We start from the raw sequence: 26,376 nt of genomic DNA, 5'->3' as shown, positions 1-26,376 counted from the left end.
GGCAGTGGTAGTGGGTGCTGTGCACATTCATGCTCCAGCAGGGCTTTTGCTGCTATGGGTAGTTTTGATGCTAGCTAGCTTCATTTCTAATTTCCCAGCTCCCATGCATCCTACATAGATTGCACATCAGACAACTGGTGGAAACTTGACACATCTGGTGGACTTTTTAAAAACAGTCCTGCAGTTAGGCTAATGCTTTGCTCAAAAGCAGTTTAAAATGATTACTTAATCCACATAACCTCCCGATATGGTAGTACCATGCTATGACTCCCACTCTGAATACTGAGATAGGAGAGACAAGGTTAAGTGATTTGCCCAACGTCACACAACTCGGCCGGCAGCATTGGCCTCAGCTGAGTTCCTGATTTCGTTGGTCCCGGTGCACGGGGCACAGGGCAGCCTCTGAGGACACATGGGCTGGTGCTACCGCAGAGGGGCTAGCTTGAGGCTTGTGTGTGTGGGGGGGGTGTGTGTGTAAGACGGAGTCTCACTTTTTCATTCAGGCTGGAGTGCAGTGGTGCAACCTCTGCCTCCCAGGTTCAAGCGATTCTCCTGCCTCAGCCTCCTGAGTAGCTAGGACTACAGGCATGCGCCGCCTCGGCGGCTAATTTTTTGTATTTTTAGTAGGGACGAAGTTTCACCATGTTGGCCAGGCTGGTCTCGAACTTTTGACCTCAAGTGATTGGCCGGCCTTGGGCCTCCCAAAGCGCTGGAATTACAGGCGTGAGCCACCGCGCCTGGCCGAGGCTTTTTCAAAACATGTTAAAGGATGAGAGGCACAAACAGCCCGCCAAACTCTCCCCTGCTCTCCCCCATCAACCTCACGGGTTTTTGCAAGGAGGAAAAACTCATATCCTGGGTCGTCTTAGCAGCAACCCCCAAAAGGCGTCTTTATTTCAGAACCATAAGCAGTTAGTTGGGAAGTCTCCCAAGACCTGCCCTGGCCCCAGCCCACAAAGTGACGGAACCGCACCCTTCCGAGGGACCAAAGTCGCGCCGAAGACCGAGAATGTTCCTCTTTCTGATGGAAAAGCCTAGGAAGCCAAGCTGCGGTGCTGCCTGGCGCCGTGCAGCCGAGAGGGAGCGCTCCCTACCCCAACCCAGGCTGCACACCCGCCCCGCAAGGCGCACCAAGCCGTCGCCTGCTTTTAGCATCTTCCGCCTAGGGTCGTCGAGCCCCGGCGGCCGAGGAGGCAGCGGTGTGGGGAGTTCAGCCTCCGCCCTCCGCTGTCCCCCACCCCCACCCCCACCCCCACCCCGCCGCCAGCCTACCAGGCTAGTGCCCGCGAGCACCCCGGGTTGGCCGCGTCACCCTCGCGGCCACCTGCCCGCGGCCGGCCCTCCCCGGCCAGCGCCCCGAGCAGCTCTTACCTGAGCCGGAGATGTGGACCCGGAGCGGGCGGCCCCTGCTCGAGGACGACGAGAGGTCGCTCTGTGAGCGGCCGCGGGGGCTCGGGTCCCCGGGCAGCCAGCGCAGGGCAGGCGCCGCCGGCGGGGCGGGCGCCTCGGGCTCGGGAACCGGGACCGCCGCCGCCTGCCTGGCCGGATCGACCGGGGACCCTGCGAGGCGCCAGCCCGCCTCGGCCATCGGCTCCCGGCGGCGGGGCCGGAGCACCGGGTGGGGCCGGCGCCGAGGGCTGCGCTGCCCGCTGCTGCCCGGCTCTGCCCCGCGCGCAGCGACCCGGAGGCAGCGAGAAGGGCGGGGAGGTGGACGCCGGGCGCCGAGGAGCCGGTGCGGAGGGCGGGAGGAGGAAGAGGACAGAAAAGTTTGCACAGGAAGGAGCCGCCTACAGCCGGCTCTCGCTCCAGCGGGCGAAAGCTGCAGGGCTCGCAGCTGGGCCGCCCTCGGTGCCCGCGAACCTGCCCGGCTGCTCCGCCCCCAAGCCCCGGGCACTGGCCCCCGGCAGGATGGCAGCAGGGGATCCCCTCCGCGAAGCGCTGTTCACCCAGCAATCCGGCCACAGAAAAGCCGAGTTTGGGCTTCAAGAGCTGGGATGCAAGGTCAGAGCTAACGATACCATTTCCATTGTGGTGGGTAGGGGTGCCATGTACACATACGTGAGCTGCCCTGTGATGGAGCAAGAATGATCATACCCGGTTAACAGATAGGAAACTCCGGCGCGAAAATGCATTGCACTTGTCGGGTGGGTTAGGGGCAGATTCTGGAGTCCCTTGTGAAGTGAAGCCTAATGCCCTTCCCCACCCGCACCCACACCCCTTGCCGTCAAAGCCCATCTCTACCTCTCACGGTTGCCCACATCCCTGGGTATCTGTCTGCTGGGTGTAGGGAGCAAAAAACAGCTTCCCTCCACCCTTCTAGGTGCTTTGGCTGGTCTATGAATTAAACTACCATAAGGCAGATTAACAGGACAAAGAAAACCCATTTTAATTATCAGCGTTCACATGGGAGTTTCACAAAATATGAGGCTCAAAGGGTCAGATGATTGAAGCCTGTATAGCATCCTGAGTTACAGAAAAGAACAGGATCTTAGAGTTTGGGGGGCGGGCAGGTGACACAAATTATGGGAGGGTGGGGGGAGGAAGTGTATAAAGAATAAAGGTTGTCTAGTGCAAATTTTAAAAAGCTGATCAGGTAATAAGGAGTTGTTTTCTAGCAGAAGCATAGGTGATAATCTGTCTGGGCCTGCTGTGATCCCAGATTTTCCCATTCCTGACAGAAGAACTCCTATTAGAGGATCTGTCTTTTTTTTTTTTTTTTTTTTTTTTTGGGTTGGGGGCGGAACAGAATTTCACTCTTGTGGCCCAGCCTGGAGTGCAGTGGCTTGATCTTGGCTCACTGCAACCTCTGCCTCCTGGGTTCAAGTGATTCTCCTGCCTCAGCCTCTCGAGTAGCTGGGATTATGGATGCCCGCCACCACACCCAGCTAATTTTTGTTTTTGTTTGTTTGTTTGTTTTTTGTTTTTTGTTGTTGTTGTTTTTTAGTAGAGACAGGGTTTCACCATGTTGGCCAGGCTGGTCTCGAACTCCTGATCTCAGGGTGATCCACCTGCCTCAGCCTCCCAAAGTGCTGGGATTACAGGCTGAAGGATCTGTCTTTAGGCAGATAAAAGGAAGTTCAGAGAAAGCTCCTTCTTACAATTGCTCTTCCCCAAGCACCCTCAGTTTGAAGTAACCAGCCTGCCAAAGCAGCATATTTTGGGGCAGCATTTTCTGAACTCCTTCATAAGTAAATACTCAAAGGTCATGTTTAAAAAGCCAGTCTTCCGAGAACTAAATAAATATCACAGATTTGATGTCTGAGTCAATGCTTTCTAAAGGAAAGGCAGCTGCATTGATTAGAAATATCTTAGTTAATGCCACACCTTGTAGGATTTTGCAAAATGGGCAGTGGAGATTATGCTGATTCAGCTGTTGATTTCAAAGACTAAGCTTTATCAGTTTCACAATTAGGCCCCCAAGTTGTGACTCGCCCAGAATTAAAAGACTGTAAGTCAGGCTCAGGAGTCATCAGTCCTCTGAAAGTTCATGGCAAAGGAGGAATGTCCCTTGGTTCACCCACAGACTGTAGATAGCCAGTGGGAAGAGATGGAGATATGGGGGGAAAGAAGGGACAGCGCTGGCAATCACTCCTGTTAACACACACACCCCGATTCTAGGTGCTATGTCAGGCATTTTGCACACATTATATCATTTAATAAGAGAACAAACCTAATCAAGAAGGTAAGAGAAAAGAGGAACAAAAACCAGGAGTACCTGCTGCAGAAGCACACGGATACACACAAAGGCCTTAGTAGCAACTAGGTCATGATACACACACACACACACACACACACACACACACACAGAGCTCACCCTTGATCATTTAAAAGGGCTTTCACCTATAATTCTCACAGGAACTCTGTAGGGAAGATATGATTATCCCATCTTTGCTGCAGAAACTGTCCAAATATAGGCTAAGCCCGGTGCTGCAACAACTGTCCAAATACAGGCCGGGAACGGTGGCTCACACCTGTAATCCCAGTATTTTGAGAGGCTGAGATGGGAGGCTCCTTTGAGGCAAAGAGTTCACGTCCAGCCTGGGCAGTATAGCAAGTCCCCATCTCTGCAGAAATTAAAAAAAAAAAAACTTTAGTCCAGCTGGTGAGGCAAGCCTCTAGTCCTAGCTACTCGGGAGGCTGAGGAAGGAGGATCGCCTGAACCCAGGAGTTCAAGTATACAGTGAGCTATGGTCATGCCACGGCACACTAGCCTGGGCAACGGTGTAAGAGCCTGTCTCAAATAACATAAAATAAAATAAAATAAAATAACAAAACTAATAAACCTGTCCAAATACAGGCCCCCTTTCACAAAGTCAGCCAATGTTGTCTGGTCTTACTTTAAATATTTTCTACTAACAGTCTGTTTAAATTTATACTACTCCAAATGTTACCTTACTTTCTTGATATCTTGTGTAGTTTATGATAGGAAAAAAAGGTATCTCTGCCTTTAGAGAATTAACTATGCATTACTTTAGACAATAGGTCATCGATAAGATTGAGAGTGCACTGAGATGGATTTTACAGTTACCCCGAATAACCAGCATTAGATTACAATGGCATTTCTCAGCACCGTTTGCTATCTAGTGTATTGTATTACCTGATGATGCTGTCTGTATTCCCTTAGTGCACTTCCTCAGCAAGAAGCTCCCCCTTCACAAGCTGCCTTCTCTCTGGGGCACACATTCCAGTTGCCTATGCCTGGGTCTCACCCCAATTTTCTCTTCCCATTGCTTACAACATGAATGTTCATACATTCTTCTGGACCGCATGCTTTTTCCTTCTCTGGTTAATCTTCTGTGTCCTCTCTTGTGAAGAGAGGAATTAAATGAGGAATTAAATGCTTTCAAATACAAGAAGCCTTCTCTGACTCACTTTTCAGTTATTTAGCAATTCATCATTTCAACTTTTATTAGATAATTACATATTCGAGTGCCTTTTTGGGCCAGGCACTGTGCTAGGCTCTCCATATCGTCAAGGAACTTCTCAGCCCAATATTCCTCCATTCCTTTTCCCATGACAGTCAATCTTCTAGAGAGAGTAGCATACACTCTAGAAGCTATTCCCAAGTTCTTACAGTCCCCCTTCCCCATTCATTCTTCTACCATCTGCAGTATGACTACTGCTCGCCCTACTGCAGGGAGCTGCTTTGGCAAAGATCACGTCTGGGCAGCTCATTGTCAAATGTACTGGGAACCTCTCAGGTCTTACTTAATCTGATGTCTTCTGTCGCTTTTAACACTCTCTACCACTCGCTCATTTTGTGGGCTCTGCTTCCCTGGTTTCTAGGACACTTATCTCCCCAGGTGTTCCCTCAGGCCCTCTGCTTCCTTGTTACCCTCTTGTCAGGGTCTCTTTTCTCCATCTGCCCTTAGGTACTGTTCCCCAGATGTCCAGCATTAACCCTCTTCTCTTCCCACTTGACTTATTTCTCCTGGGAGATCCCAGCTTCAGCTTTGATTTACACACAAATGACTCTCTCCACCCCAGACCTCTCTCCTGGGCTTCAGATCCCAGCATCTATTTGCTTCCTGGGCTTCCCTTCTTGATGTTTCATTAACATTTGGCAGTCAACCCTCCCTGAGCTGAACTCCTCCTCCTCCATGAACATGCTCTGTCTATTCTCTTAAATAAATAAATATCTTAATACCTTAAATAAATATCCTCAGAATCGGTTTCCTCCCCGCTATTCCATTGCCACCTCTTTAGTTTGAGCCTCCATCTTCTATTTTCTCCTAAAGGAACTCTCTATCTCCGTATTCACTTTCTTCTAGTTTGCCCCCATCCCATTTCTGGAAGGATCTTTCCAAAGTACTCACAAGACTTCGCTGCCCCTCCATTTTAATTCCCTCAAAACAAGTGTCTATGAATATACACAGAATAAAGTGTATATTCCTCAGCATGGCATATCAGGGTTCTATACACTACCCCAAACTCTTTCCTTGCTGCTATTATACATACTGTGGCGGCTCAGGACACAACACCTCAAAATATGACCGTAGGAGGCCAAAATACGCCACTCTGGGATATACTTCTTTGGCATATTTTGAGCGGGTTATTCTGAGAAACTGCAGACACAGGAGTAGCTCTGAAAAGCTGTCCTTTGGTAAAAGAAATTTACTTCTGTAAAGGAAAACAATTTTTATAGGACTCTTATCAACCAGGGAAGATCTTATCATAGAAGATGAGAATGAAGGTTGACACCTTGCCCAGAGGGGCTTTGTCACAGGCTGATACAGATTTTTCTGATAGGCTACCCTGAAACAACTTTTATTACCCGAGAGAATTTTTATCTGCATAATAAGACAACATTTGTTTGCCACACATTTGGTGTGTGTCACCACCACTCCCAGAAGCACCAAGCCCCTCTTGCTTTCTGTAGCTCAGGGATACTATATGAGCTTCAATCATCTGACTCTTCTTCCAGTCTCAGATTTTGTGGGACTCCTGTGCATATATACATAAATAAATATGTTTTTTTTCCTGTTAATCTGCCTACTGTCCGTTTTTCAGAGACTCAATTATCACACCCTCAGAGGGCAGAAAATCTTCCCCCTCTGCACAGTACTCCACTCTCTAGCCATGCAGACCAATTCATCATTCTCTGAATGGCACCTCCTCTTCCTCTTGGGGTGCCTTTGAACTCCCGTTTCCTTTGTCTGCAGTATCATCCCCCGCCTTCTCTAGCATGACCTAATTGACCAACTGTCACTCATCCTTCAAGCCTCAGGTCAAGCATCTCCTCATCTGTCTTAGTTTGTTTTCTCTTGCTTCTAATAGTATACCTGAAAGTTAGTAATTTATAAAGAAAATGAATTTTCCTTATAGTTATGGAGGCAAAGTCCAAGGTCAAAGGTCAAAGGGTCACATCTTGGTGAGGGCCTTCTTGCTGGTGGGGAGTCCCTGCAGGGTCCGGAGGGGGTGCAGGGCATCACATGGCGAGAGGGCTGAGCACATTAGCTCACGTCTCTCTTCCCCCTCTTATAAAGCCACCAATCCCATTCCCATGATAAACCCATTAATCCATGAATGGATTATTCCATTCATTAGGGCACAGCCCTCGTGATCCAATCACTTCCTAAAGGTCCCACCTCTCAATACTGCCAGGTGGGGGATTAAATTTCAACAAGAGTTTGAGGGGACAAATGTTCTTTTTTCTTTTTTAATATATATTTTTTATTTCAATAGCTTTTGGATTACAAGTGGTTTTTGGTTAAATGGATGAATTATATGGTGATGCATTCTGAGATTTTAATGCACCTGTCACTTGAGTAGTATATGTTGTACCCAATATGTAGTTTTTATTCCGTGCTTTCCTCTCACCCTCCCCTTTCTGAGTCTCCAAAGTCTATTATATCACTGTCTCTGCCTCTGCATACTCATAGCTTAGTTCCGACTTATAAGAACATACAGTATTTGGTTTTCCATTCTTGAGGGACTTCACTTACAATAATGGCTTCCAGCTCCATCCAAGTTGCTGCAAAATACACCATTTTGTTCCTTTTTATGTCTGATTAGTATTCCGTGTTGTATATATACCACATTTTATTTAACTACTCATTGGTCAGTGGGCACTTAGGTTGGTTCTGTATCTTTGGAATTGTGAATTGGGCTGCAATAAACATATACGTGAATGGGTTGTTTTCATGTAGTGACTCCTCTTCCTCTGGGTAGAAACCCAGTAGTAGGATTGCTGGATCAAATGGTAGATCTGCTTTTAGTTCTTTAAGGAATCTCCACCCTGTTTTCCAAAGAGGTTGTACTAATTTACATTCCCACCAGCAATGTATAGGCATTCTGGAGGGGACAAATATTCAAACCACAGCACCATCCAGGAAGCTTTCCTGACACTTCCCCAACCTCCAAGCCAGGTGAAGTGCCCCTCCTAAACAATACCATCAGGCTCTTATGTCACTTTTTACACAGGATTGTAATTGCTGGGGTGCTAATCTGTCACCCCTACTCCCTTTGAGCTACCTTAAGACAGTAAGTACTGAATCTTGCCTTTATTTTCCCAGCACCACTGTGTATTGAATGAATGAATCAATGAATGAAGTCTATTTGGGGAGTAGACATTAACAAATAATTACTTGGCAATCCATGGCAATTGACAAAACTGAGATTTGTATAGAAGGGCTGAGGAAACTCAGAGGAGCAGTCATCTAACCCGCTTGGGGTGAAGAACCACGGAAGGCCTCCCAGAGGATGTGGCGTCTGAAATGCAAAGGCACCCCAGGATGAGGAAGGTCATCTGCAAAGACATAGACTTGAGGAACTGGGGCTCCTCTGGATGCTGTAATGTAGCACTGCAGAATAGGAACCCTGTGGGGAGTAGTTCAGTTTTGAACCTGACGAGGTGGAAAAAAGTGGGCTAGGATTCACTTTTCAAATACCACTAAGTCTATGCAATCCTAAAATGATTAGGCATCCTATTTATTTGAGGTTTTGTTTATTTCCAGTTTTGTTTATCCTGTCCCACCTATGCTATAAGATTTCTTTTTCCTTAGACGTGTCCCTTGGTACCATGGACATTTTGGCCAGCATGTAGTAAATGTGCCTATTTGACACTGATTTTAAAAAGGCATACAATACAGCTTTTCAAAGCAAAATGTTTCTAAACTCTATTAGATTATTTAGCTATTTTCATTGAATACCATTTCCAAAAGGTTAGGGATAAAAACTGAAGATGAAATAAGCATAGTTTTAATCACATAAGAGTGTTGTAATACCAAAAATAATAAAAAAAAACAGAAACAAAAAACTGTACCTCACTGTTTTACCACTCTCTTTAAAGTGATGACTTACGTAAGATTATAAAAGAAATAAATGAAAATTTATCAGCTAGCTTGTTCCACCCATTAGTGCTAGGAACACTGCCTTCAACAGGAGCCCAAATGTGGGCTGGGATCTGTCTCATCTCTGGCCAGTGTCTTCCTCCTCCTTGCTGTGCCAGGAGCCCCTCTTAAAGCTACAGTGCCACTTGAAGGGCTCTTTATACATTGCAGATTCACTTACAGAAGGAGGAATTTTTATTCAAAGGTTTTAATACATAATGAAAGGTATCCACATTTCATAAATCAGACAAGCTAGGGAGCTAAACGACCTTTGTAACTGAATTTGTCCCTGTTCCATCACTAGTAGTCTTTAGATGCATGAATGTGGATTTTTTCGTGGTAATGGAAACAGTTGTGACACTCTGGTTAAAATCAAACTTCCTGAAGGCATTCCTTGGGACAATACCCATCCCCTCCTAATTAATTATTTTTATAATTGCAATTTTCTTTTGCTATCTTACCCATCCCCCAAATATATTAAAAAGTTTTATTTCTCAGAGTTTACATGCAAAACATGCACATAAAAATATGGTATGTTTTCTTATGAAATATTTTCCCAAAATACTTGGCATTACAACTAAGTGTCCTTCACTGACAATAGCATTTCCTTAATATAGGCAGATAAAAATGACTGCAAGTAAGAGAAAGGTCAAAATATTATCTGAAAAGAAATGGCAGAGATCAAAATTGATGATACACAATGAAAATGAAATAACAGAAAGGCAAGGAATCCAGGTAATAAGCAGAGTGAGGATAAATCACCATCTGATAGTGAAAGTAGGCCTACTTTTAAAGTCACTTAAAAAAAAAGAGAGAAACAAAAAACAGGAAGTTAGTTTTGATGGTCTCTAAGGCCTCTTCTGGTCTGGAATGTGATGGTTCTATGAAATTTTTTCTTTGTTTTCATTTTAAAATCGAAGATGAATTTATTTTATGCGAGAGGCCAAAGCTGGTTCATAGTCTTGAGCCATCCCACCATTTCCCTCTAGAGTACCAGGCTGCAAAAGTAAACACCTCCTTTACCATGCTCTCTTCCTTCCACTCTTCCTTTCTTCTTCTTACTCTAACACAAACCCATAGAAGTGGAGTGTAGGATGGTGGTTATGAGAGACTGGGGTGCGACGGGGTGGACGGAGAAAGAGGAGATGTTGCTCAGCAGGTCCAGGGTTTCAGTCACTCAGACAGGAGGAGGAATAACGTCTGGTGCTGTATTGCAACAGCATGCTGACTATACATATTTTGGAATATATACATATTTTGGAATAATGAAAAGAGAGCATTTTAGGTGTTCTCACCACAAAGAAATGATAAATATTTGGGCCAGACGCAGTGGCTCACGCCTGTAATCCTAGTATTTTGGGAGGTTGAGACAGGCAGATTGCTTAAGCCCACGAGTTCAAGACCAGCCTGGGCAGCATGGCAAAACCCCATCACTACAAAAAAGTACAAAAATTAGCCAGGTGTGGTGATGTGCACCTGTACTCCCAGAGACTCTGGTGTCTGAGGTGGGAGGATCCCGTGCGCCCAGGGAGGTTGAGGCTGCAGTAAGCCATGATTGAGCCACTATACTGCAGCCTGGGCAACACAGTGAGACTCCATCTCAAAAAAAGATAAATATTTGCAGTAATAGATAGGCTAATTATCTTGATTTGATCATTCCACAATCTATACATGCCTTGAAATATCATGCATGCTATAAATATATGCAATTATTACTTGTCAATTAAAAATAAAATAAAACATAAATAAAACAGCTACTATGTCCTAACAGGCTCAGGCTCTGTGCTGAGCACACAGAAGTGAATAGGAATCTCTCTAATCTTGGACTAGCAGCATAGGAGACGGGGTGTACAAACTACAGTGGAGAGATAAAGGAGGGAATACTTGACCCTTTTGGGGTGAGTCAGGAAGTTTCAGGTCACAAGAAGTGGCTCATACAAGTGAGTAGGGATAAAAAAGAGGAAGAGGCAGGGAAGGCATCCCAGGCAGGGAAAATACCATGCATGTGGGCGCAAGGCAGGAAAATGGAAGCGCAGAGGAGGGAGGTGAGTATGGCTGGAGCCTTGGAGGAGAGCGGGGATGTGCTGGAATATGAAACAGAGGGCTGTAAAAAGAAGGCACAGAAGAAATATGATCAGCATCACTGTCTTTTGCTTCAATTTTGATACCTCAATTTGATCCCTAAGTAATGCATACGTTTAATTTGTGGTGTTGTTTTCAGATTAAAATTCGTGTATATAAAGCACTGGGTGTAATGAATGGCATGTAGTAGGAGCACAATACAGTGCTCTAAGACATTCAGGATACACATTCTATTTCTTTGTTTCTATAAATCACACCTAGCTCAGCTCCTTCTACAAACATTGCCTAAAAGACATTTTCCAGGATGCCTTCCTTGTCTTGAACCAAACAAGAACTTTTAGGCTTATGAATCTAGGAAGACAGGAGGGGACTGTCTTGAGTGTTAGCCTCAACGATTGCTGCTTCTGCGACTAGCTCTCTCACTGAAGGCAAGTGATTCACTAGGGACTCCTTCCATCCCTGCTAGACTCAGCCACCGGTTTTTTTTCTTTTATATTTTTATTTTTAATTGACACACAATAATTGTGCATGTTCGTGGGGTACATAGCGATGTTTCAATACATATAATGTATATGATCACATCAGGGTAATTAGCATATCCCTTATCCCAAACATTTATCATTTCTTTGTGTTGGGAACATTCAATATCCTCCTTCTAGCCATTTGAAACTATATAATATGTTACTGTTAACTATAGTCATCCTATAATGGTATAGGACACTAGAACTTATTTCTTCTGTCCCCCTATAATTTTGTACCCTTTAACAAATCTGTTCCTATTCCTTCCTTCCCTCTGCTCTTCCCAGCCTCTAGTATCTTCTGCTCTACTTTTTACTTCTGTGAGATAAACCTTTTTTAGCTTCCACATATGAGTGAGAACATGCAGTGTTTAACTCTCTGTGCCTGGCTTTATTTCACTTAACGTAAGGGCCTCCAGTTCCATCCATGTTGCCTCGAATGACAGGATTTCATTCTTTTTATGGCTGAATAGTATTCCATGGTATATATACACCGCATTTTCTTTATCTATTTATTTGTTGTTGAACACCTAGGTTTCACAACGTCCTTTGAGTAGATCTCCAAGACAACCCAGAAATCACTCCTTCCATGTCCTCACTCCTCAGAGATTGCTGGGGAGTGCTAAGGTGCCCGTCACTAAGATGCCAGAGGTCTTGACCCCATTCACAGTTGGGAGGTGGGGATGTCAACACACCTGGGGATTGGGTCCTCCTTAGTCCCACCCTCGAAAACTAAAGTCAATTGCTGGTGGGAATGTAAAAGGGCCCCTTTGGAAACTAGTCTGGCAGTTTCTTAAAAGTGAAAAGTAGACATATCAAATGATCCAATAAACCCACTCATAGGTATTTACCCAAAGTAAATGAAAACTTACATTCATGTAAAACTCTGAAAGCAAGTGTTTATAGTGGTTTATTCATAGCCTCCCCAAGCTGAAAACAACCCAAATAAGTACATCCAACAATGGAATACTAGCCAGCAATACAAGGATAGGAACTACTGCTACACACAACATGGAAGACTCTCAGATACTTATACTAAATGAAAGGAGCCAGGCTCAAGAGGCTTCATACTGTATTGTTCCACGTAAATGACATTCTGGAAAAGGCAAAACTATAGGGACAGAAAAACAGACCAGTACTTGCCAGTTATTGGGAGTGGAGGAGGGGATGACTATTTAGGATAATGGAACTGTTGTAAATCTTGATTGTGGTGGTGATTACACAACTGTATTCTTCAAAAGTCAGATTTTTGTGCCCAAAAGACAGAAATTATGAAGAGAAGTTGTGTAACTTCCTTTTGCACATCACAGGTCCCTATAACTCATGTGGAAAGGGTAGCCCCAGAGGGAGATATCAGGCTTTCTGCTGAGAAGGTGGGTGGGTGCTTCAGATAGAATTAATGAAAAAAAAAACATGATGAACAAAATATCAAAATTTTAAATAGACAGGATCTGACACTGAACTTGTACAACTGGCCTCATTTGCTCAATCCTCATCCCAGCCTTGGTAAAACTTTATGTTTAAAAATAGCTAGGCAGACAGCTATAGTTTGAGGACTTGATTTTTTAAAACACTGTATTGCATTAAAGTTATTATTTATCTTGATTACTGAGTATTTTGTGCTCCCGTCTATTTTGTTCTTGGGATGAGAGTCTTCACTTGCCTGACTCTAGTCCCTATCTTATTTGAGTAATTATGTGGAAAGGAGAAAATAGAGACCCATTCATCTGAACCCCGTGCAGAGCAAGCCATGCTTGTTTCAATGATCACAGGTTTCAGATTAAGCCTGGTCCTCCTGCCTTCAGAGCAGCCGCCTTCATTTACACTAGAAGACGACGGACAGACCTGGGCCAGCAGAGACCTCTGAATGAGCTGGATCTGAATTCTCCCACTTAGAATTCCCTGAACCTTGGGCATGTTCCCACATTTCTGAAAAGGGAACAATGCTATCCAACCTGCAAGGTTGTCATAAAGACTAAGACATCATCTGCAGTGCCTAGCATATGGATTGCACAGTGGGAGGCACTTAATAAATAGGAAGTATTTGAATGTCTGAGGTGCATTTTGCCAAAATCACTCATATGATGAAAGGTTCATATTTTACAAAGTAAAGACAAGCAACATCAACAAGAACAATGACAAAAACAAAACCATATATTATCCATTTGGAGTTACAGGAGCTCCAAAGTAGAGAGGGAGGCAGGGCAGGAACCATGACCAGAAACTTTGTGGTTGCTCGCTCAGACAGTCTTCCCAGGAAAACACCTCTCTCTGTCTTGCCTAATGCTCTGCACAAGTGGACATTTGCATCCATAACAACGTCCACATTCACAATGGGGTTCTAGAGCTCCTGGTTTAGAGAGATCAGAGAGAGCTCAAGTAAGGGGCATCACTGAAGCCCCTCAGACCCCCTGACCTCTTTGCTATGCTTCTCACCTTCTCAGGAATGAGGATTGAATCCCAACCCTCAAGACCTCCATGCGACCCAGGGGTGATAGTTCTGGATCTAGCAGAAGATCTTCTATTTTGTGGCATGAGGATGGTCACTTGCTTGGTTCAGAACTGAGGCAGATGTTTCTCTATTTGCAAGATCTGCTGTTACTTCCACTGGAATTTGCTAGGAAAAACAAAGTGGCTGGGGCCAAGCTGCCATCTCACCTAGAAGTGCTCGATTCATGTTCTCTGAGCAAGAGTGTATTAGTCCATTCTTATGATTCTAATAAAGGCATACCAAGCTGGGTAATTTATAAAGGAAAGAGGTTTATTTGACTCACAGTTCCACAGTGCTGGGGAGGCCTCAGGAAACTTACAATCATGGCAGAAGGGGAAGCAAACACGTACCTCTTCACATGGCAGCGGGAAAGAGAAGTGCAGAGCAAAATAGGAACTTATAAAACCATCAGATCTTGTAAGAACTCACTCACTATTATGAGAACAGCAGCATGGGGGTAACCGCCCTCATGATTCATTACCTCCCACCAGCTCTCTCCCATGACACGTGGGGATTATGGGAACTACAATTCAAGATAAGATTTGTATGGGAACACAGCCAAACCATATCAAAGAGTATATTATGATCCATGCTGATATGAAGGAAAATTATTCTACCTTGGTATGAGGTGGATTGTGAAAGAGAAGGACAAGATTTGCTGATTTATTCAAAGCATATTTACTGCATCCTTACAATATACTGGCCCTCTTCTAATCAATGGCTGTACTGTAGAGAGCAACATAGACAAGGTTTTGTTCTCAAGAGACTTAAATTCTAGAAGAGGCAGATTGTGCTGAGCAGGAAATGGCCCCTCAAAGACATCCATATCCTGGGCCAGGTGCGGTGGCTCACGCCTGTAATCCCAGCACTTTGGGAAGCCGAGGTGGGTGGATCACAAGGTCAGGAGTTCAAGATCAGCCTGCCCAACATGGTGAAACCCTGTCTCTACTAAAAATACAAAAATTAGCTGGGCGTGGTGGCGCATGCCTGCAGCTACTTGGAAGACTGAGGCAGGAGAATTGCTTGAACTCGGGAGGCGGAGGTTTCAGTGAGCCGAGATTGCACCACTGCACTCCAGCCTGGGTGACAGAGCAAGACACCGTCTCAAAAAAAAAAAAAAAAAAAAAAAAAAGACATCCACATCCTAATCCTTGTAATCTGTAAATATGTTGTTACATGGCAAAGGGGAATTAAAATTGCAGCTAGAATTAAAGTTGCTAATCAGCTGACCTTAAAATAAGATTATCCTGGTTTATCTAGGCGAGCCCAATATAATCACAAGAGTCCTTGAATGGGGAAGTGGAAGGCAGAAGAGTGAGACCAGAGAGATAGCATCATGAGAAAGACTCAAGCTTCCTCTGCTAGCTTTAAAGATCAAAGGGGTCCATAAAATAAGAAATGAGGGCAGGCTCTAGAAGCTGAAAGAGGTAAGGAAACAAGATTGTCCCCTGGAACGTCCAGAAATAATGCAGCCCTGGTCACAGTGACTTTATCTCAGTGAGGCCCATTTCAGATTTCTGTCCTCAAGAACTGCAAGATAAATCTGTGTTTTTAGCCACTAAGTTTATGGTAATTTGCTACTGCAGCAATAGGAAACTAACAGAGAGACAGAACCAAATAAAATGAATGAATGAACGAATGAATGATGTAATATCAGGAAACAGTAAGTGCTCAGATGAAAACTAAAGCAGGGCAAAGAGATGTGTAGTGAAGGGAGTGAGTGATGGGTGATATAACAGAAGTGATGTTTTTGAAAGATGAATGTGAGCTCCAGAGAGGTTAGAGGTGGGGAACTTGGAAACGGAGCCAAGTGATGTAGTCACATGACATGACCGAGACCCCCAGAGGCAGGCAGGGCTGGGCAGGCTCTTTCATGTGTCTCCCAATAGCTAAATGGTGGAGCTGAGTTGGTTGCTTTATATTCCACACAGAATACTCATAAGAAAGGCTTGGAAACAAAATTTATTGCATAAGAAAAGAGAAATTGACTTAATCTTTTCGGCAAGTCATTTGAGAGTCCATTAACTTCTTCCCTTATGCACTTGGTCTAATCCAATACTGAGTCATTTCTTTGATTCATTCTTTTTTTTATTTACTTATTTGTTGGTTTATTCACTAACTCATTCAGTCAATAAGCATTTCCTGAGCACATTACCAAGCCTTGGGAGTAAAATGGCAAGAAAAGCAAATCTGGGCTCTGCCTTCATGAAGCACACTGTTGATTCTGCTGAAGGTTTCATATAAAAATACTAAACGACCACTAAGTTTGACATCCACTAATCAAAACCAGCACTAGCCTAGTCTTCCTTAAAATAGCTCTGGTCCATTCTTCTCTCTCCAATTCCACTGCTACAGCCTTCTCTTACCTGGGAGAAGTGGTCTCTAAAGGGAGTTTCCCCACCTGCATCCAGACCCTCTGCAGCACATACTAACTCTGCAACACATCCTCCTGCAACACATCCTCCCTTCCCCACCTGCATCCAGACCCTCTGCAGCACATCTTCCCTAACACAGTCAAAATAATCTTTTTAAGAAACATCTGCCCCATCACTCCTCTGACTAAAATCCTTCAATGACCTCTCATTGTCTACCAAAACTGATCCAAGCCTCCCCACAATGTGGCATATTCCTCAGCCTTCTGGTATCCTATCTGCTTGACTCCACAAGGTGCTTGTGTCTTTCCTGCACTAGTGCCCTTGCCCAAGCTGCTCTCTCTGCTTAAAGTGCTTTGCATTTCTTCCTAAACAGTCTGCTGGGCAGTCCGGACAGCAAATGTGTAGAGGTTGAGAGCACACAGTTCATAAGCCCAGTGGCCTACATTTATTTAAATCCTGGTTCTGCCACTAGGTATAGCTGAGTGACTTTGGGCAAGCTAGGCAACCACTCTTTGTCTCAGTCCCTCATCTGTAAAATGAGTGTAACAATATGATAATGGAAACGATAACAGGTTGGCGATGAGCTAATATATGTAAGCATTTAGAACACTACCTGACATACATACAGAAGCAGCTAATAGGCATTAGTTATTCTGTATCTCCCCACTGCTCAGCACCTCTACCCTGCACATATTTCGATAATTGTGCTTTTGGTCGTTATTGCGTTTATTTTCATGTAGGCTTGGCTCTTCTAGACCATCAGCTTTTTAAAGTCAAGGATGTCCTCTGACTCAGCCTTGAATCTTCTGGACTTGGCACATTTATTAGTATATGTTAGGTGTTCAAAATGAATGAATGAATAAATTCAATAAAATGTGATTTTTAAAAGAGCATATGAAATAATTGAAAAAAACGTTATTTTGAGCATGTCACAAGCTATTATGAAGTACATGAATCAAATGGAGAAATCTTAGTGTTTTATATGTATCCATAAATTTAAGATCACTTTTTAACATTTTCAACAAAAGAAGGGCAATCTGGGAAATACTCATGTTTTATGTTGCTCAGTCACTGATTTAAAAAATTCAGATATGGATCTTATCTTCAAAAACAAACGAGGCTGGGTGTGGTGGTGCACTCCTGTAGTCCCAACTCTTCATGAGACTGAGGCAGGAGGATCACTTGAGGCCAGGAGTTTGGGATGCAGCATGCCATGATCACATCTGTGAACAGCCACTGCACTCCAGCCTGGGCAACACAGCGAGGCTTAGTCTCAAAAACAAAACAAAACAAATAGTAGTTTCCAAAAAATTGTAATGAATGTTTCATTTTTATGATTCCATTTTGCTTCATATGTTAATGAATAATTTATATAGCTTACTTTTTTTAACTAATAAAAAATAGAAATTTATTTCTGGCAGTTCTGGTGGCTGGGAAGTCCAAGGTCAAGACACCAGCTGATTCAGTGTCTGGTGAGGGCCCACTTTCTGGTTCATAGATTGCACCTTCTTGCTGTGTAGTATTTGGGCTGTCTCCTGGGTCCTGCAGGAGCAATCTACTTCCTTCAGAGGGTCTGTGGATTCTCTTGGCTTTCCTGGTATAATCCTGCAGTAGTAGTTCTGGAGCAAAAATTCACAACGTGAGTCTCCACATGCTGCTCTGTCCCTCTGAGTGTCAGCTGCAATTTAGTCCTGCCTCCTATCTGCCATTTTCCTTCCCTGATTCCCTGGTTTACATTTTTAATATTTTATTAATAAAAGTAACATGTCTTCTTTGAAGAAAATTAGGAAAATAAAACATAGAAAATGAATCTTATGCAGATATTTAAGGGAGTCTTACTTTTTTGGGATGAACATTGAGCAGTTCTGTAGTCAGATAATAATATGAGCTTCACTAATCTTCACAGAACGAATGAAGTTCTTTCTGTTAAGTTCTCCAGTATCAACATCCATGGATAAAGAGGATGTTTTGCAAAGGCAATGGGATGTGGCCTCCATCTAGAGACTTCAAGAGATTGGAGTCATGCGTATTACACAGCCTGCCAAAGGGATTCTTCAGACAATTAGAGAAAGGGTTCTCTAGTTGGGACCAGTCTGCAGGGCATGGCTTTTCTTTAAATGAGCCATCACCTCACCGCTGCTCACACTTGCTTCTTTATTTTGACCACTGTGTCAGGATATGATCTTGGTTGGCTCCATAGGTCTCATCTATGAAGCCTCACATGGAGCTCATAGAAATTTCTTCCTTTTCAGTCTGTGTCCACAGTGCCATCTTCAGCTACTCCAGTAAATAGCCCCCAGGGCTCTAAAATGGATAAGATCCTCTGCATGCCTCTTGGCTTATCTAGTCTTCCTTACAGATCTCATCCTACATTGCTTTCATTGACTTGAACACCACCTCTCTCCTACCAGCACTTTCCCATTGTTCAAATGCCCCACACATCTGTCTCATGGCAGCACTTCATTGCTTGTCTCTATGGGTTTATTCTCTTTTCATATTGGAAGCTTCTTGATGGCTCGGTTTATGTCCTGTGCACCTGACCCATGTTGTTGGTCTCTGCCTGGAACATCCTTGCTCCTACTGTTTGCCTAATACATTAATTATTGAGACCTCATCCAAATTTTAATTCCTCAGAGAAGCTTTCTCTGATGCCCAGATTAGATTGGGATCCCAGTGCTTTGATAGCATTCCATGGTTCATGCCATGAACTCCCGTTTGCAGTGTTATATTTAGGTGGTCGTTTGTTTAATGTCCATATTTCCCACTAGAGAGTCAGCCATATAAGGAATAGGGCCAGGTCTGTGTTCCTGCCATTGCAACTGCTGAGCTCAGCTCAGTACTTGACACAGAGCAGAGGCTGTATAAATATACTTCAACCTACTGAGATAAAGATGCAATTAACAGGTGGGGTGTAGTGGCTCATGCCCGTAATCCCACCACCTTGGGAGGCTGCAGTGAGAGGATTGGTTGAGTTCAGGAGTTGGAGACCAGCCTGGCCAACATGGCGTAACCTCGTCTCTACAAAAAATACAAAAATTAGCTGGGCATGGTGGCACGCATCTGTAGTCCCAGCTACTTCAGAGGCTGAGGTGGCAGGATCGCTTGAGCCTGGGAGGCGGAGGTTGCAGTGAGCTGAAATCGCACCACTGCACTCCAGCCTGGGTAACAGAGCGAGACCCGTCTCTCACACACACAAAGTGAATTGGTAATTAATAACTGAAATAAGGAACTGAAATAATGACCAATGAATGAATGAATATAGTGTTTTCATTCACGTAATAAACAGTCTTTCCTCAGTTTAGCAGGATGCTTAAAAACCTGGGCCCTACACTATTTAGCAAGTTATTTAACTCTCTCTGCCTCTTGTCCTTATCTGTAGATTGAGGATAATAAAAGTACATTTGGAGGTACTTTATATACTTGAATGTACCTTATGAGGACTTAATAAAAGCCTAAACATATTATTCAGAACAGCCTAGCATACAGTAAGTTTAGTAAGCACTAAACTCAGTAAGTATATGCCAGCACCCTAAAGAAACCACCTTTGTCTTGAATCATAAAATTTCCATGATCACTGCATCCAATCTTTGCTATTTTAACGTACCTACGTTGGCTCACATTGATATAAATATTTAATCAAATCTCTCTGTATATTTTTAGTGGTTATTACTCTGTATCTCTAAGTTCTCCAGAGCTGACTTACCTATCAGGTGTGGCAGGTGCAATGCTGGCAATACTTGTAGAGATCCACAAAAATGTTTTAATTCCATCTAAAATCTGAAGGAGAAAAAAAAAAACCTTGCAAGTCAAAGAAAATGTTTTAATATGTAATATTCATGCATTCACCTGTTTACCAACATTGTTGTAGAATATACCTCTATGACTTTTTTTGAAATGGAGGAATAAGAGGTCCATGAAGGCAAAGGTGCCCAGGGCCCAGGAAAGTCACAGCACAGCCTGGCAGTTCTCAACCTGCTCCTCTGCATCAGAGGCTTCACTCAACAGTGAAATGAAAGAATCAAAACACCAGTGTGGCTTTACAACATTCATACACCATTAGAATACATCATACATCATCAGAATACATCATACACCATCAGAATACCTACATATACATACAGAATACATACATATACATGCAGAATACTTACCTATGTATATGAATATATCATACACCATCAGAATAGTGTATGGCAAGGACAGACTGCTGATTGAGAAAGGACATCGCAGCACTAGGTTACCTTTCTATGTGGGTTCTAACCCCTAAAAGTGTGTGCAGCCATGAATAACTTGCTAAGTCGTGTAGGGCCCATGTTTTTAATCATCCTGCTAAACTGAGGAAAGCTGCCTAGACTCTGGTTATTATGTGAATGAAAACACTGCACTCATTCATTCATTGGTCATTATTTCAGTTCCTTATTTCCGGAGGACTCCTCTTCACTCTCTTTTTCATCCATGTCTTCTTCCCCACTTGTTCTTCAGCCCTTGCCCATTGCCTCCCCAACAGATTTCCTGCACCTGCTTGTGCTCACCTTTGCCAGTCCCTCCTTGGTGCCTCCCTTGCTGTCCCCTCCCCTGTGCCCCTGCTGGCATGCCTGCTGTGATGAGCTCAGCCTAAGGCTTCTCATATTGCTTTGGTTTTTGGGGTTTATTTTAGCACCTCCTTTTGATACCTCCAACTCTCCCCTCTTCTCTTGTCTTTATTCATTATTCTTGCTTATTGTTTGTCTTTGTGTTTTAGTTTCTTTTTTATTCTAATTTTGGGACACTCTTGGTTTTGAATTTCTTTGTATTTGAATCTTTTTTTTTCCCCAGCTCCATTCTCTGATGTCTTTTCTCTCTCTCTTTCTCTTTCCTTCCCTTCCTCTCTCTCTCTTTCTTTTTCTTTCTTTTCTTTCTCTTTCTTCCTTCCTTTCTTCCTCTCTCTCTTCTCCCTTCCTCCCCTTCCTCCCTCCCTTCTTTCCTTTCTTTCTTTCTTTCTCTTTTTTCTTCCTTCCTTCCTTCTCTTTCTCTTCCTTCCTTCCTTCCTTCCATCCTTCCTTCCTTCCTTCTTTCCTTCCTTCCTTTCTTTCCTGCTTCTTTTCCTTCCTTCCTTCCTTCCTTCCTTCTTTTTTCTTTTCTTTCTTTTTTCTTTCATCTCCTTTCTCCCTCTTGCCCAGCCTTATCTCAGTTCGTTCAGTTCCTTCTTTCTTTTTTTGCTTCCTCTTCCTCTTGAGGACCTGACCTCTTCCCTCCCACTTCTAACCAGGGCTGTGAAAACTCTGCCTTCTCTTCCAACTGGTGCAGCCCAGGGGACACTGTCTCCCTCAGCCATAAGGGCCACTGGAAAGGAGACTCAACATGTGACTGAGACCTCATCTCCCTGAATTAGGCCTCCATGCACAGCCACTCATTAGATCACTCATTTTTCCCTGAAGACACTGGGAAGGACAGAAGTAGAAGGCAAATATGTCATGTGTCCTGATGCTTAGCTGCATACTAGGGTCATTAAATTACCTGCCACTGACAACCCTGGTGCAGAGAAAAAGTGGCAATTTGTTCTTGTTTCTAGTCACCCTGCTTGCCTCAGCAGACAGCATGCTCCTGTCCCCCATGCGCACACTGGGTGGTTGGTGATCAAATTTAATTATTCTACCTGCATTAAACATAGTCAAATCTTGTCAATTAAACAGCATCTTCAGCAAATATGTAGGCTGTTCTTTGGGTAACAAAGTTCAATATTGCAGATGCCTCCCCCTCCCCTGCTTCTCTCTAAGGTGGCATGGAGTAGGGGCGGGGTTCTCCAGCTTCTGGGAAGGAACACGCTGTCCCTGCCTCCTCTGGTCCTGGAGTGCTGACACCCGTTCTTTCACTGTTCCCAGATGAAGCCTGAAGCTGCTCTAATTCAAGATCTGGTCTGTATCGGGCTCCTGCCCCCCCAATCAGTTTCCACAGACAGGCAAGAGTCCTCTGAGGAATGGCTGTGAACCCCAGGTCCTTGGCACAGGAGGCCCTGCCACAGAGAACCACTCAGGGCAGATTTCCTGTTAGGTTCTTGGCTACTTCTGGGTCCTGTTTGTGTCACTTGAATATCAAGGTCACCCCAGGAAAGGTAAAAAGCAGCCTCTCCATCTGTGTAACATGGCTGTACCTTGCTACACTTGCCAGTTAGCCTGAGTCCTAATCAGGACATTTCTGTCCTGATTGTCATTTAGGACTTCAGGTTAAATGGGAATCAGGACAAAATTTCCACTTCCTTTAGGCTCCCCTGAATTTATCTAACACACACACGGTAATACTGGTCCATAGGTAGACGAGGCTTAACATGTACTTTGCATGATTTAATTCTCACAACACCCCTAGGAGGGAGATGTACGATTATCACTCACATTTAATAGGTGAAGAAACTGAGGCACAAAGAGATTGAACACCTTCCCCAGGATTACACAGCCCTATGGCAGAGGCTGGCATGGGGCCACAGCCTGGCAGCTCTCCCCTCTCTGCTGAACCCCGGGGCCTCCTCCCTTTATTCCTCTCTGCTTCTCTTCCCTGCCCCCTGGCCTGAAAAAGACGAGCTTTCTTTTATTTCCCCCATGCCTGCTTTTCTACCATGAAGCTGGGATATTTACCATATAAAGACTGGATTGGGTTCAGTTCCTTTTGAACCTTTTCTTCTGCATATCCAGAGAGAGACTGCATTGATGCCAGCTGCCAGGCAAATGTTTCACTTCTTCCACTGTCCACTTCAGAAGAATTCTGGGGACTGCCAAGACTGGCTGGTGGCAGTTATCCAACTCCCATATGGAGATCTATCCAGAATGTGTCCTCGAGAGCCTCGCTCAGATATCAGCTCCACCTCGGCAGCTAATCATATCCCTGTGGACACACATGGCAAGACTGCTTCCTCTGGCAGCAGCAAGGAATTTGGCTAGGGCTGGCCTCTCACCCTCTCCTGCCTGGGCACCCTGAGTATCAGCAGCTGCCCAATATGCAGCTGCTGGCCGTGATGATTCCAGAAGGGAGGCACGCCATTCTGTCTTCATCTTGTACCCCAAGTAACCTCAGACAAACAGGATCAGAGTCGACAGTGTTCCCCATCAAGGCCACAAGCCCTTCAAATGCCTTATACATGAGCCATGTGCACCTGCAGAACCCAGGGATTCACTCAGATTTCTGGATCCCCTATCAAAACCTTTAAATACACAGTTTAAGCCTAATGAGGTGTGATTCTATTGCTCAGTCAGCAGTAGCTTTAAGTGCAAAGACTAGTTTTGTAAGGCATTACAAACGTATAAAATGTGAATGGAATCTACAGCAGGCAGGTCTTTCCCTAAAGGACCATGTTCTAAATGACTTCATAGATTTATTTCTTTCAGTCATTTAACAAATATTTTTAAGTAGAATATCTTCTTCCTCTTCACTTCCAGATAATACTATTTGCTATTCCTTTCAAATCCTATAGCAATGGTTCCCAACCTGGTATATTAGGATTCTTATGTGTCCTGAAGGGCACTGAGGGAGGTCTTTAATATATTTTCTGTATTTCTTACAGAAAATAGACTTATATGATAAGGTTGTCCTTACCAGTTAAAAACATTTCTTTGCCTTCAAGTGAAATGACAAATGACCCAAGTGGCATCCATACAGATCTGATTACCACTCTTTAACTGAAATATATGGAAGTGTAAATAATTCATAACATGATAAAAGGACTTTGGAAGATGGGCGTTTCTGCTATCTGGTGTTCACATGGGGAAAGTATGCCCACTTATGAGAGGACAGGGTCCTGCTGCTGCTGCATTGTCACCACAGTCATGTTTACTCTCCCTTTGACAGTTCACAGTATCGTTGTCACTGTGAATATTGTCTTTTGCACTTATTATGCAAACTTCTGATTAGAGAGGATGTCAAGGCATAGTAGCTGAGAAGCCCATATTTTTGTTCACGCGTGCCCAGGGTTCAGTGGCCACTGAGGCCCTAGATCATTCTGGGTTCCACAAACTCGATAATAAAAATTGTCAGGCCAGGCACGGTGGCTCACGCCTGTAATCCCAGCACTTTGAGAGGCTGAGGCAGGAGGATGACTTGAGATCAGGGGTTCAAAACCAGCCTTGCCAACATGGTGAAAATACAAAAGTTAGCTGGAGCTTGGTGTCTATAATCCCAGCTACTTGGGAGGGGGAGACATGAGAATTGCTTGAATCCCTGGGGGTGGAGGTTGCAGTGAGTCAACACTGTGCCACTGCACTCCAGCCTGGGCAACAGAGCCAGACTCTGTTTCAAATAAAAAAAAATTGTCATCTTTATCACAAACTGGAGCTATTGCAATTGGATTCATTGAGCCCTTTCTTCTAGAACACCCTCATTGTAAAAAAACAAAACAAAACTGGGGACTCTTACGGTGGAGCTGTGGCTCCAGGGGGCCATCTGGCATGTCATCAAGAAGAAAAATGCCCCTACACCTGCAGTGACAGCACCCTCTGCTGCTCCGATCTCTCTGCAGAGATGGGATGGGATAATGCAGGCAACAGCCATTTAGTGTCAAGTTCTTCGCTCAATAATTAGAACCCCAGTTCACTGGAGAGCTTCAACAAACATTTTGAGTGCCGCTTTTCTGCTGTAAATGTAGGCACTACAGAAAAGGTCATTATGAATGCCCTCAAAAAGCTCACAGTCTGATGGGAAATCAGACCTGTACCACCTAGCTACTAAAGGATGCGTGAAACCCTATGTGTGCTTGGAAGGAGGTGTTATGAAGCAGATCAGGGAAAGTACAACATTCTGGGAGGGGAGGGTGGTGGCAGAAAGCTTCACAAAAGAGGCAGCATTTGAATTGGCTCATTGAAGGGTAATGATTTCATGGGGGCAGAAGCAGTTGAGGATTCTGGCTTTACCTTGAAAACACTTAAGAGGTGGAGGAGAGGCTGGGCTTGGTGGCTCATGCCTGTAATTCCAGCACTTTGGGAGGCCAAGGCGGGCAGATCACCTGAGGTCAAGAGTTTGAGACCAGCTTGTCCAACATGGTGAAACCGTCTCTACTAAAAAAGAAAAGAAAAATACAAAAATTAGTCTGGCACAGTGGCACATGCCTGTAGTCCCAGCTACTCTGGAGGCTGAGGCAGGAGAATCCTTGAACCCGGGAGGCAGAGGCTGCAGTGAGCCTAGATCATGTTACTGCACTCCAGCCTGGGTGAGAGAGCGAGACTGTCTCAAAAACAAACAAACAAACAAACAAACAAACAAAAAAACCAAACAAGAGGTGGAGGTGATAAGCTTCCCAAACATCCTTTTGATTGATCGTTCCAAGTTGCTGGCCTTTTTTCCCAAGCTTGCACGTTTCTTAAACATTCATTCCACTGGTTTCACCTGTCTCAGATCATCTCCTTGTTCAATGCAGTGGTTCTCAGGAAAGTTTGGCCCACCAATCAGCAACATCACAATTTTCTTGCTTTTTTGAGACGGAGTCTCACTCTGTAGCCCAGGCTGGAGTGCAGTGGCACCATCTCTGCTCACTGTAACTGCCTCCCGGGTTCAAGCGATTCTCCTGCCTCAGCCTCCCGAGTAAGTGGGACTACAGGTGCCTGTGACCACCTCCGGCTAATTTTTTGTATTTTTAGTAGAGACGGGGTTTCACCGTGTTAGCCAGGATGGTCTCGATCTCCTGACCTTGTGATCTGCCTGTCTTGGGATTACAGGCGTGAGCCACCGCGCCCGGCCCAACATCAGAACATCCTAGAAGCAGGAACTCGGTAGAAACGCAAATTCTTGGGCCCCAACCTAACTGCTGAATCTGAAGCTCTTGGAATTTCATCTGATAGAAATTCAAGGTTGACAACCACGGTTCTAACATGCAGGATCTGGGGAGCTGATACAGAGGCCGAGAACGATCTAGGTTGCTTTCCACCATGGCGAGACGCGGCTGAGGTTCCTGCCTTGACCTTCTCGTCCACGCTTCGGACGTGTGGAGCAGCCACCAGGGTGGGCTGGTGGCGTTGTCCTCTGGGGCAGTTTCTTGGTCAGGATCGTGTCTGCTTGAGGGCAGAGGCGCTGGTCACAGGGCCCTGACTCAGACTCATATTTTCCCCTCAAGAGGATAGAGC

The 26,376-nt window shown here is 44.5% G+C and overlaps 1 protein-coding gene and 1 long non-coding RNA gene across 4 annotated transcripts in view; both read right to left on the bottom strand.

Annotated features, from left to right (window-relative positions):
• Positions 1 to 1,798, bottom strand: part of PHACTR2 (phosphatase and actin regulator 2) — a 295,326-nt gene extending 293,528 nt beyond the window's left edge. For 2 of the 3 annotated variants that reach the window (XM_055266059.2, XM_055266069.2), the window contains exon 1: positions 1,372 to 1,798. In XM_055266059.2, coding sequence (XP_055122034.2) covers positions 1,372 to 1,588 — 217 coding nt within the window. In that variant the 5' untranslated portion in view covers positions 1,589 to 1,798. The remainder of the gene's footprint in view (positions 1 to 1,371) is intronic. The other variant, XM_055266034.2, reaches the window with a different exon arrangement.
• A 12,252-nt stretch (positions 1,799 to 14,050) lies between these two features.
• On the bottom strand, positions 14,051 to 26,352 carry LOC134735677 (uncharacterized). The gene is made up of 3 exons (XR_010119028.1): positions 25,171 to 26,352; positions 22,906 to 23,152; positions 14,051 to 20,074 (listed from the first exon to the last, which is right to left on the bottom strand). It is a non-coding gene; the product is annotated as an uncharacterized lncRNA (long non-coding RNA).
• Between the last annotated feature and the right edge of the window lie 24 nt (positions 26,353 to 26,376).

The sequence above is a fragment of the Symphalangus syndactylus genome, chromosome 2 (genome assembly GCF_028878055.3).
Source record: "Symphalangus syndactylus isolate Jambi chromosome 2, NHGRI_mSymSyn1-v2.1_pri, whole genome shotgun sequence".
Lineage (NCBI taxonomy): Eukaryota > Metazoa > Chordata > Mammalia > Primates > Hylobatidae > Symphalangus > Symphalangus syndactylus.
This window is presented reverse-complemented; position numbering and strand designations above follow the sequence as displayed.